The sequence below is a fragment of the Corella eumyota genome, chromosome 1 (assembly GCF_963082875.1).
Source record: "Corella eumyota chromosome 1, kaCorEumy4.1, whole genome shotgun sequence".
Classification (NCBI taxonomy): Eukaryota; Metazoa; Chordata; class Ascidiacea; order Phlebobranchia; family Corellidae; genus Corella; species Corella eumyota.
Genome location: NC_137490.1, coordinates 2,206,729 through 2,219,408, shown reverse-complemented (window position 1 = coordinate 2,219,408; position 12,680 = coordinate 2,206,729). Strand labels below are relative to the sequence as shown.

Here is a 12,680-nt window from a genome sequence, read left to right as displayed (position 1 = left end):
ATTTCTTCATTAAGATCTTCTGTTATTTGCATCCTCGGTACTTGCTGGTGCTTCGTAATTCATCTTCGGTCTTTGCCGGTATATTATTTATTTATTTTTTATTTTTCTTTCGCATTCTCGGTACTTTGCCGGTGCTTATTAATGTAACTTTGGCCTTTGCCGGTTTAATAGTTATTTTCTCCCCACTTAACTTTTGCATTCTCGGTACTTTGCCGGTGCTTAAATTTTTCACGTCCCTCTCGGTAAGTTTTTCTCCATCATTTGGAGCATTGATCATCTGTTTGCAACCAAAATGATTAGAACATGATGGGTTATTTGATGTCGAGATGTTGGACACGGGTAAATCAACGCAATGGGGTGTACACTGACGGTGTTTTCCGATGTTTTTAAAAGGTTTTATTTTTCTCGAAATACGCGGAATAAAACAGGAATCAGTTACAGGTACGTTTGACAATTCCACACACTCTTTTGTAGGTGCGTGACATAGAAGGTTTCTAGCAAAATCAATAGAAAGTGAGTTCTTTTTAAGAAAAGAGGATCCCAAAATATACTTATTAACAGCAGCACATTTACATTCTCTCAAAAAGGTATAGAAAATCCAAGGTCAAGTTCAATATCCTTGTCTCCTTAGACTGGTATTGGACTGGAATTTGCCGCAGATAAAAACTGAGTAATGCGCGAACGATTAATCTTATTAACGGGCCAAATGCTATTTACAGATCCCGTGTCAATAAGAAAAGAATTGCGTGAGCGATAATTAAATACATAAAACAAGTGGTGAGAAATTGAACAAACTGGTTCATTATCGACGTTTTCCCCACGATTCACTGGCGAACCGCGGGTGATGGTTCGTTTTTTGAAGGAAAGCTACATGGAGGGTCGCATCTATAACTATTTTTTCCCCAATTGTTGTGGCTTCGGCACCATCGCGGGTTGTATTCACGTTTTGGTTTTTGAAAGTTTCCACGATCATTGCGATCAGAGTAGCGAGGCCGAAAATAGTCATAAGGTCTGCGATTTGTGCTTACGTCGCCAGAAAAGCGCCGATTCTTTAAAATTCCGCATTCGACCCTTAGATTTTGAATTTCGTCCTTAACCGCAGCCATTTGCTCAGATAGAATGCCCATGCCTAACAATTGCTCATTTGGTTGTGAAGGGCCTGGCGTCATCGATGCTGGCAGTCTACTAGATTTTGCTAAATTGCAACGAGCGGTCATAAGATTGTCAGCGGTAATAGCTATTTGCTCCAAGGTTTCGTTGCATTTTGACTCCATAATCATATACACATCAAGAGGCAATTTTTCAATAAAATAGGAACGCACCATGTCCATTATTCCTTCGCTTCGGTCGTATGATATACATTCCATCATATCGCTTAACAACTCCGTGGGTTCCTTATTGCCAAGCTCCATATCCTTTAACATCGACATACACCTTGCACGGGGCACAGAAAAATGGTTAATTGCTTGCATCTTGAAATTTTCATACGGGTTAACAAAATTTTTGTTCTGAATAATGCTTGTTAACTTGCTACAAATTGTCTCATCTAAATTTTGAATTGCCAAATTATATCTCAAATTTTCATTTGTAATTTGATATTGATCAAAAATGGACTTCACCATCATAAACCATGTAGCCGGACTAGTAGTCGAAAACTTCGGTAAATAAAAACGATTGTTCGGTAGGTTTCCGGCGGCAACAGAGGATTCGCTTCGAGATTGTTGAGCTCGATCGTAAATTGGAAATTTCTGATTAAAGGGATTACTAGCACTAAAATTTGGAAAACTCGGTCGTATTTCTGATGCGGGCATAACTCGTGGGGTGGAAAAAATAGAGCTGGGGTAGAAATAACTTAAAGATCCAGGGGTTTGGGGTAAATAGGATGAAAAGTTAGCAAAATCAGAGTTAACAACGTGAGTAGACTGGTCTAAGTTAGATAGGGAAAGGGTAGATGCCATAGTGGGGTTATGAGGCTGGTCAGCGGTCAAAAATAAATTACCCTGCGATAACGCGTTACCCCACCTAACATTCTTATTGCCATTACCACTTAAGTCAATATCATTACCAGAAAAATCAGAATCAACATTATCACACACAGACACAACCCTCTTATCATACCGATTACGTTTAGAAAATAACAAGGGTAACATATTCGTTAAAAACAATAAAATTATACACTAAATAAAACACCAAAATGTATCTTAATAAAAACACAAAAAAGGGTACTTTTTGTTCGTTGACGAAGATTTTCTTGTTAGTATGGTCAACACGGGTTTGCTGGTATAAGACAGTAAATCCACGAAACGGTGATTTATAGTCCAAAATTTTGCTATGTTCACAGCGTGAGCCAGGTGCTACAAGTCCCGATTGTTAGAATTCTCACACTTTAATCACGTCGGGGTCACCAATTTGTAACGGTCTCCGTCGACCCAATCGGAAGGTTTTTGAATAGTTAAAGACAGTTAATTCCTAACTAGCTAATAACTTTGCTGCTGGTAAGGATTTCTTAAATTAACCACGCATTCACTGTATAATTATATTATACGGCAATTTCTTACAAAAGTCAAACGATAAAGCCAAAAATGTAAAAATTTCAAATTCCAAAAATACAACTGCTTGTAGGAAGGCATAAGATAACTAATTAAATGGAAAAATAAAGAATCGAATCCCATGTCAGAAGCAAACCTCAGATTTTAAAAACAAGTTTAAGATTAAAAGACATATCAAAATAGGAGTTAATATAAGGTTTTGATGAAATCAAGAAACGATAACAAAAATAATTCCCACCAAATGTGAAATAGTTAAATTTAATTGTGAAAGGTTAGCTTATGCACAATAAGCTACAATATCATTAAATAAAGCTATTACTGAATGGCCAAAAAACGTGAGCAACTTTTGGTGAACTTGATTCTAAAAAAATTTATCCTAATCCGATACTAGGAAATTGAAATAAGATCTACCTCTTTTTTGCTTAAAGAAAGATTTCTTGGAACTAATAATATAAAAATCCGGTATTTTTAAAAATTCATTGCCGAAATTTCTTGTAAGTTGCAAAATAAATCGGCTTATCTAGATTAAACCGGTGGGTTTTCTTGAAATCGTGTTTGTTTTATTTACAGTAGATTTTTTTAATAGATTTTTTTAATCCCTTTAAAACCTTTAATAACTTTAATCCCTTTTAATAATAACAATAGCGCACGGTGACTAAGGTTATCTCCAAAAATGACAGACTAAACCGATTTTAATTAAAATAGTTCATATGTATGTTTATGAAATGTCAGCAGACAGTTACATTTCGGATTAAAAATTGCCTATAAATACCGACCTAAACTTACATCTAAATGCAGTTGTTGGCTTACGAAAAGTCATAACTGCCACTTTACTAGTTGTTTAACCAACTATTAGTTAAAGAAAGTGTACTGAAGACTAATTGTGTTTTTCGTATTTTTGATTTACTGCAAAACTTAACTTTAAATCTTTTTTTAGAAAAATTTTAACGAAATGTCTTTAAAACTTATTGTCACATTTGCCTTGGTCTGTGTCGGTTTGGTGCACGGAGGGTGCGGTAAGTTTAAATCTAATTTCACTTACTTAAACTAATATTGATCTATATTTTAACATACTTACAATATCTATTTAATTCCCTATACAAAGCTTATTCTTTTATCTAACCACGTAATTGCTTCTGTTTAGAACAACCAAAATGCAAAGGTGTGGTGTATGATAACAAGTGCTACAGGTTGATTCAGACAGTTGCTCCTAGAAGCGGGTTTACCTTGGCACAGTCTAGAGAGATTTGTGAATTCCACGGTGGAAAACTGGCTGAGGTTGCTTCGGAGCAACAGTACAACTTGTTCTACAACTACATCCAGGAGACTTGGAGCACTTACTTGGATGGAAATTGGCAATATGTCAACATTAGGCTGAACTCAAAATACCAAGTAAAATGTTGTTGTTTTTTTTAATGTCGAAGTTTTTGTAATCTCAATTAACATTTGCTACAATATCTGTTTTAAGGCATTTTTTGTCTTAAATGCGATTTTTTACTTTTAGAACGGAGGGATTTTACTTTCAAGCGGCGACTTTTGGATCCCAAGAGACGAATTGTGGCACCACGGTTTCCCAACTAACAGCGCAGGACATGATTATATGGGATTCCAGGTAAAATAATTGATTTAAAAATTTGTAATATAATTTTTTAATACATGAATAAATATAACATTGGGTTAAATTCTTTTTACATAGAGTACGTTGGGCAAATTACAGTTTTTAAGATCTGGGGTTTGATTCCACTTGTTTCTATATCGTAATTTGTGTATTTAAACAGTGTGTAAAAGTGTTTTAAATGTAAAATTACAGTACTTATAAAATATTTTAATTTATTTAAGGTACGGTTGAACCCTGCTAGAAACTTAAGAGGATTCTATAACAGCCCATCAAGCAACCTTCATGGCCCAGTTCCGTTCTGTTATTTCGAACTTGGTCATTAACCATACTTTGAATAATGACAACTTTGTCAAATGTTGTATTTGAATTTTGGCAATAAAAGTTGAATCAAATTAATTTTGAATGTTGTCTTGTATGTGTAATGATTTATTGTAGATTACAAAAAATATACATCAAGTGTCTGAGGTTGAGGTAAAGTAATTCTTTAACAAGCAACCGTGCTAGCATTAAAACCAAAAATACGTAAATAAATATTTGACTGTAAAAATAAAAAAATTCTAAATTAAATTACATGTACTAGAGTTTAAATAAGAAATCTCTTCAAAAGAAGTACGAGTTTATAAAACACAATGATTGTAATGTCTTAACAGATTTAATATTACGTTTGCCTAATAAACTTTTGTAAATGATTAAACTTTTTTAGAAAATGGGCGAGTTTAACTTAACCAATTTTGCAAACACATTTTTTTTATGCAAAAGCCATTTAACATCTGTGTACGTGACCGTTTACATTAAGTAGCGCGGTAAACTGGCTCGCATTTGCTTTAAAACAAGGCCGGCAATTGAGAAGACAAAAAGTCTTCGTTTTTTTCTTAACACCTTAAGACAAAATATTTATATATTATAATACGGGAAATAGCTTATACACTTCGTATTTTAGAAAAAACTTGAGGAAAATGTCTTTAAAAGTTATTTTTATTGTGTTCTCGTTGGGTTGTCTTGGATGGGTTGATGGAAGTAACTATTGCGGTAAGTATAAGTTTAAAAAATTTAACAAAAAAACTTAAACTGTGTAGGTTAAGTTGAAATATTCCAAGTTAACCAATGCTTTGCACATGTTCATTTTTACAGCAGTATCACATTTGTCAGCATGCTTAACGTACACAAATTAAGCTGTTAATAACCACGTACTTTTTATTTGTCTAGAAAACCCGCAATGCAAAGGTGTGGTGTATGATAACAAGTGCTACAGGTTGATCTATACAACTGTTCGTGGTGGTTATACTTTTGCCCAGGCTGAAGGTCTTTGTGAATTCCACGGTGGAAAAATGGCCGAGATTGCATCAGAGCAGCAGTACAACTTGTTTTACGAATACGTCCAAAATAATTGGAACATTTACTTGAATGGAAACTGGCAATTTGTCAATGTTTGGCTTGGCTCGAGCTACGAGGTTAAAATTTTTTCTTGTTCTCGTTTTTTCTTCGTACTAAGTTAAAGTAAAATACATTTACTTTTTTTTTTAGAACGGTGGAATTCGACTTCGTAACGGTGATTTTTGGATCCCAAGAACCTCTTTGTGGCACCCAGGATTTCCAAATAACCATGCGGGCCATAACAAAATGGGATTTCAGGTGATGATTGGTTACAAAAATTATTCAATTATTTTACACGCCTACGTAACACGTTATAAAATCTAAAGCAGAGTTTTTTTTGAGCTTCGGTAACAATAGCTATTTTATTAGGACGATTTATATGTTAAGTGGTTGTGAAATGTATTTAGTGACTTAGCTCATGATTTGACATTTTAACTTTTTTTGTTAAGGTTCAAATGAATCCTGGAAGAACCTTCAAAGGATTTTTTAACAGTCCACAAGACGCAACAAATGCTCCAGTGCCCTTCTGTTTTTTTGATCTGGAATAATAACCAATGTTAACCACGGTTAATACTTTAACTTTGTCAAATGTTGTATCTGATTTTTGGCAATAAAAATTGAAACATAAAAATGCAATGTATTATAAATAAACCAAATTTTAATACACACAGTACAGTAACTTTTTTGGATCACGTATGTTGTCCGGCTCTAAATAAAACAACGTGCCGTTTACTGTAGGAGAGAATTCTCTCGAACCGCAATTCAGAGAAAAGAATTTAGGAAAGCTGCTATCCATAGGAAAAAATAAAATTACTACTTTATAGTGTAATATAGTTTAATTAAACAGTTATAAGTTCGATTAAGTCTCAAACTAGGCAGTACGCTTGTTGCTAATTAGTAGTCATCAGACAAGACCTATTGTTTTAAGTTTGCGACTTTACTGAACATAGAAGGTTGTTTTACCTCTGCAGACATCATCTAAGTCTTTAAATATATTTACCCCTTACCCCAACCCTATTTAAGTTTGTTGTTAATTGCCAGACAGGCCCCCAACGAAGAGAAAAAAACGTTTTGTTTACCATAGCAAAGAATTCTGACGAACCGTTCGCCATAGGTGAGAATTCTTTCGGACCGTAATCCAGACGAGAGAATCTAAGAGAGCCGCAGTGTAATTATGTTTTGTTGGACAACTTACGTGACCCCCTTTTTATGAGTTTTGTTTAAAAGCCCTATTTAAAACAGTAGAATAAAAATTTTACAAGAAATAAAAAAGGGTAATACACACTAACCTTGTATGTCAATCACACCGACCTTGTTTAAAACAACAAGTCAATTCGCTTTTTTTAATAACTAATTTTTTACAAAAACAAGGCAATAAAACAAGCAGCCTGCACATTACTTTCTGACCAATTTTGCAATAAACAACTGATCAATTTATGAAATCTTTACCAATATAGGAAACTAGTTGGTATCGTTCCAGCGACTAAGCTTAATTTCGTGCAACCAGCAAACGAGGAATAAAATGCAAATTAAATTCTTTTTTTGTTTTAAAAACAAGATGTTAAAACTTGTCCCAAAATTATGTATTTTAATAGGTATTTATCATGAATCAAGTAGTATAAAAATGTGAATTTAAAACTTGTGCTTACAAGTATACTTAACCAACCATTCTAAACAATTAATTACTTAAATCTAAAATATTAATCAATTCAAAGTAATTTGTGGTTAATACATATCAATGATAATTTTGTCGAATGTTTTTTTTTTAAATAAAAGTGTAATACACACTAACCTTGTATGTCAATCCTATTAACCTTGTGTAACAAAACAGGAAACGCCCGTTTTGTTAACAGATAAACATTTACAAGGACAAGGCAAGTTTAATACCACACGTACACTTTAATTTTATCACGTACACTACACATTTATTTCTTCTCAGCATTGCAATAAACATAAACAGTTTATAAAATGAATATTTTTTGAGATATCCCAATTTTGAAAAAACAATAAAAGAACTAGATTTATTTGATAAATAAAATATGGTTCGAAATTGTTTGATTCTTTTTTATAAATATAATTTATTTAGTAGGTTTATTAATTAAATTATAAATTTAAATATGAACTTTTTTATATTTAAACCTAATTTTAACAAACGAACACGCATTCAATGATATTGTAATAGAAAAATAACTAAATTTAAAAGCAAAATACCTATCGTAATTTTTTAGTAATCAAACTAGTATTAAAATATAATAATAACAAAATAATTAAAAAAAAATTTTTACACATTTTTGACTTATACTTTAACATTTTACTTAAATTTTCAACCAATATTTTTTACTTTAATAGACAGCGAAAAGGACGATTTTTGACGGCGACCAGAACGCTATTAAATTATTCAAGCGTTAAATTCACACTGATTCGTTATTTTATAAAAAAACTAAAATAATGATTAAACGATATTTAGCTAGAGTTAAATCTTCATTTTAAATAGCAACATACAAAATAATAATGCCAACAACATATTAAAATTTCAGCAAATTTAATCTTTAAATTTTAATAATAAAATATATTAATTAGTAATTAGTGACATTTAAATGTCGTAAATAGGAGGTTTGCGATTCGTTGGGATAATAATAAACATACTAAAAATTTAGAACTTTTACTTTTAAAGAACAAAAGTTATCGTCTTTCAAAATTCGTCAAATAAGAATAAAAACAATAATAACTAGATTTATTTGATAAATAAAATATGGTTCGAAATCGTTTGATTCTTTTTTATAAATATAATTTATTTAGTAGGTTTATTAATTAAATTATAAATTTAAATATGAACTTTTTTATATTTAAACCTAATTTTAACAAGCGAACACGCACTCATTGATATTGTAATATAAAAGTAAACTAAATTTAAAAGCAAAATACAGATCTTAATTTTTAGTAATCAAACAAGTATTGAAATATAATAATAACGAAACAATTAAAACAAAAATTTTACACATTTTTTACTTATATTTTAACATTTTACTTAAATTTTCAACCATTATTTTTTACTTTAATGGACAGCGATAAGGACGATTTTTGACGGCGACCAGAACGCTATTAAATTATTCACGCGTTAAACTCACACTGATTCATTATTTTATAAAAAAACAAAAATAATGATTAAACGATATTTAGCTAGAGTTAAATCTTCATTTTAAATAGCAACATACAAAATAATAATACCAGCAACATATTAAAATTTCAAAAATTTTAATCTTTTAATTTTAATAATAAAATATATTAATTAGTAATTAGTGATAATTAAAAGTTGTAAATAGGAGGTTTGCGATTCGTTGGGATAATAACAAACATACTAAAAATTTAGAACTTTTAGTTTTAAAGAACAAAAGTTATTCGATTTCAAAATTCGGATTAGTAAGAATAAAAATAAAAATAATAATAAATATACGGACAATAACAATATGTTTCGAAATCTAAGATTTCGAACCATAATAATAACTAGATTTATTTGATAAATAAAATATGGTTCGAAATTGTTTGATTCTTTTTTATAAATATAATTTTTTTAGTAGGTTTATTAATTAAATTATAAATTTAAATATGAACTTTTTTTATATTTAAACATAATTTTAACAAGCGAACACGCACTCATTGATATTGTAATATAAAAGTAAACTAAATTTAAAAGCAAAATACCGATCTTAATTTTTTAGTAATCAAACAAGTATTAAAATATAATAATAACAAAACAATTAAAACAAAAATTTTACACATTTTTTACTTATATTTTAACATTTTACTTAAATTTTCAACCAATATTTTTTACTTTAATGGACAGCGAAAAGGACGATTTTTGACGGCGACCAGAACGCTATTAAATTATTCAAGCGTTAAACTCACACTGATTCATTATTTTATAAAAAAAACAAAAATAATGATTAAACGATATTTAGCTAGAGTTAAATCTTCATTTTAAATAGCAACATACAAAATAATAATACCAACAACATATTAAAATTTCAGCAAATTTAATCTTTAAATTTTAATAATAAAATATATTAATTAGTAATTAGTGATAATTAAATGTCGTTAATAGGAGGTTTGCGATTCGTTGGGATAATAACAAACATTTCAAAAATTTAGAACTTTTAGTTTTAAAGAACAAAAGTTATCGTCTTTCAAAATTCGTCAAATAAGAATAAAAACAATAATAATAATAATAAATATAATGACAATAACAATATGTTTCGAAATCTAAGATTTCGAACCATAATAATAAATATAATGACAATAACAATATGTTTCGAAATCTAAGATTTCGAACCATAATAAGTTGTTATGTAAGTGCCAGCATATCAGCAAGTTTACAAGTTTCGTAACTACTAAAATTTCCCCTTTTAAAATTTCTTGTTACTTTAAACACTAATATATTGTAATATTAGTAAAAACAAGTGCATATTTAAGAAAATAATTTTTCGAAAATCCTAGTTTATTTAATCTATTTCATGGTCTACTGAGCATACGTCACAATAAAACGTAACCAAGGACGCGGCATGTTCGATTTGTTTTCGTGAAAATGGACAATTTTTTAAACTGGACCCCAACTGAAGTCGAGAAGAAAGTTAAAAAATCTGTAGAAAGTATTGTATGGGTTAAAGGTACATATTGTAATTTGACTGAGGTTTTTTTGAGGTAAAATGGGGTTGTGACGAATAAGTGTAAACGTTAAATCTAAAAAAATCTTTAGGAATGAATAAAAAATAGTGTTGGAAATGTGAAATATCATTTACAATTTTTTTTATATTTGTTTAAGGTCAACTTTACAACCTAAACATAGAGTAACATCAGTTACTCCGACCCAGTCTCGAGTTGCCTTTAACAGTTTGAGATATTATAGATTATAATTGCCCAATAATTATATTGCTGATTAAGTGCTGGCTCAGCAGTAGTTCATACCGTTTATAGCGCCTTACTCAAGGCCGCTACAGCATGAGATAAGTGGTGATTGAACCCACGACCTTATGGTGGTAAAGCAAGTGTTCTTTCTACTACACCTCAATGCCGGTTAAATTACGCTGCTGATTAAGTGTTGGCTTAGCAGGAGTTCACTCACACTGTTTATAGCGCCCTACTCAGACGCTATAACATGGGAGCATTGGGGATTTTAAATTATGACCCTAATTATTCTTATTTTTGGCAGTCTAAAAAGGTTTCAAATCAGAAGAAAAAAAAAACAAATTCTAGCATATTGTGGAAAAATTCTAAATTAATTTTCATTTAGTTATAGCACTTGGTGACTCAGGATGTGGAAAAACTTGTCTCATAAAACATTTTTGTGAGAGCAAATTTAGTCAATGTTATCATGCCACTGTGGGTGTAGATTATGGATTTAAAGTTCAAACTGTTAAAGGTTTACCACTTAGGGTAAAAATATTAAAGATAAATATATAAAAAAATAGTTTACGGATTATAATTTTATTTTTAAATGAACTGTTTTTTAATTTTTGAAAACCATAAATAGAAGATTGATCTTCTACCTTATGTTTTAAACCATGGAATTAAAATTGTCCTTATTTTGTTATAGCATTACGTTACTTATGTAATCATATAATTTGTCTAGCATTTGTGAATCGAAAACTTCTGTGAATAAAAAAGAAAATAAACTTTAATTCAAATTTAGGTTCATTTATGGGATTTGTCGGGTGACAATCAGTATTATGATGTCAGAACTGAGCTTTATAGTGGAACTGATGCTTGCTTTTTAGTGTTTGATGTAACAGACCGGAGTACTTTTGAAAGTTTAGGTAATTTTAGTGTTAAATTTTTAATATAAATTTTTCTAACTGTAGTTGTTTTTTCTTTTTTTTTGAGAATGTTAATTTTAGACCTTGTCGTAATAAATTTATTTTTATTACCACAAGTCCTTTATTCCTTTTTGTGGTTTTAGATGAAACTGACTGAATAATAGCGGAGTGTTAATAACAAAAAGCCAGAACACTTGCTACACCACATAAAGTTCGGGGTTATAATATTCTATAATATCCCAAACTGCCTTAGGCAATTAAAGACTGGGTTGGGGTAGCTGATGTTACTGCTTAGGTCGTGAGTCAACCTTCCCACCAGGACAAAGATAAAAAAATGATAATTAGAATGCTGGTTGTTTAATTTGTGGTTTCAACCAGTTTTTAAAAGAAAGTTTTGTTTATAAATTACAGAAACTTGGTTCAGGGAATTGGGAAAGTTTGGAACATCGAATGCAAGTATTTATGTGGTTGGAAATAAAGCTGACTTAAGAGCAAATGTAATTTCAAAACTTTTGAGTAATAACATTACCTTAAATTATTTATTTGTAGTGACATGTTACAATTAAACAAAATTGTAAAAAGTTAACATTAGAGCTTAATATGCTATATATCATACCTAAAATTGTTGTTACCCTATTATGTAAAATACTCAATTTAAATTGTTTGTAATTAAATCTAAATGGTTGACTAAATTCAACAAACTAGAACTAATTTAAATACAAAAAACTCAGCTTTTGAAAACCAGTAATAGGATTACTAACACTTAACTATTTTAAATCTAGAAAAACTGTGTATCAATGGCAGAAGCTCGCAAATGGTCAAGTTCTCACAAACTACCTTACTACGAAACCTCAGCACTAAGTGGGGCTAATGTTTTAAAAATGTTTAACGAGTTGTTATCTGCTGTTGTTACCTCAAAAAAACTAAATTCAGTTAGGCCTTCTACTACAGCTTGAAGGTTTAAGATTTTAACAACTTTTAGTCCCAATGCACTTAGCTTACTTCTTTTTGTTATTTTGCCAAACTAGTTTTTAAATTTCATGCAATTTTGTTATTGTGCCAAATTTACCTTAATCTTACTGTGAAAACAAATCTCAATTTTGCCAATTTACCTTTTTTAGTGTAGTGTTTGTATTTGTTTATTTAAATAAAATACTTCATTAAGTGTTAAAATTTTTTTATGAACAAAAATGTTAGTAGTTCGCAAGTACACTTAAGATTAACAACGTTATATTTTCCATAATGTTTAGGGTTTGAAGCTTTGCAATTTAATTTTTTTTACATTCTATGCAGTAAATTAACTTAAAATTGGTTAGATAAGGTACAGGT

General features: G+C 30.3%; 2 protein-coding genes across 2 annotated transcripts; both read left to right on the top strand.

The window, feature by feature from the left end:
* The first annotated feature begins 3,405 nt into the window (after positions 1 to 3,405).
* LOC145763339 (uncharacterized) lies at positions 3,406 to 4,563 on the top strand. Its single transcript, XM_082574771.1, has 4 exons — positions 3,406 to 3,565; positions 3,694 to 3,941; positions 4,054 to 4,161; positions 4,389 to 4,563. Exons 1-4 carry the CDS (start codon positions 3,502 to 3,504, stop codon positions 4,488 to 4,490), a joined length of 522 nt encoding a protein of 173 aa, XP_082430897.1. The 5' UTR covers positions 3,406 to 3,501; the 3' UTR covers positions 4,491 to 4,563.
* A 5,526-nt stretch (positions 4,564 to 10,089) lies between these two features.
* Positions 10,090 to 12,451, top strand: LOC145763249 (dnaJ homolog subfamily C member 27-like). The gene is made up of 5 exons (XM_082574741.1): positions 10,090 to 10,205; positions 10,829 to 10,971; positions 11,228 to 11,351; positions 11,763 to 11,848; positions 12,134 to 12,451. Exons 1-5 carry the CDS (start codon positions 10,124 to 10,126, stop codon positions 12,305 to 12,307), a joined length of 609 nt encoding a protein of 202 aa, XP_082430867.1. The 5' UTR covers positions 10,090 to 10,123; the 3' UTR covers positions 12,308 to 12,451.
* The last annotated feature ends 229 nt before the right edge of the window (positions 12,452 to 12,680 follow it).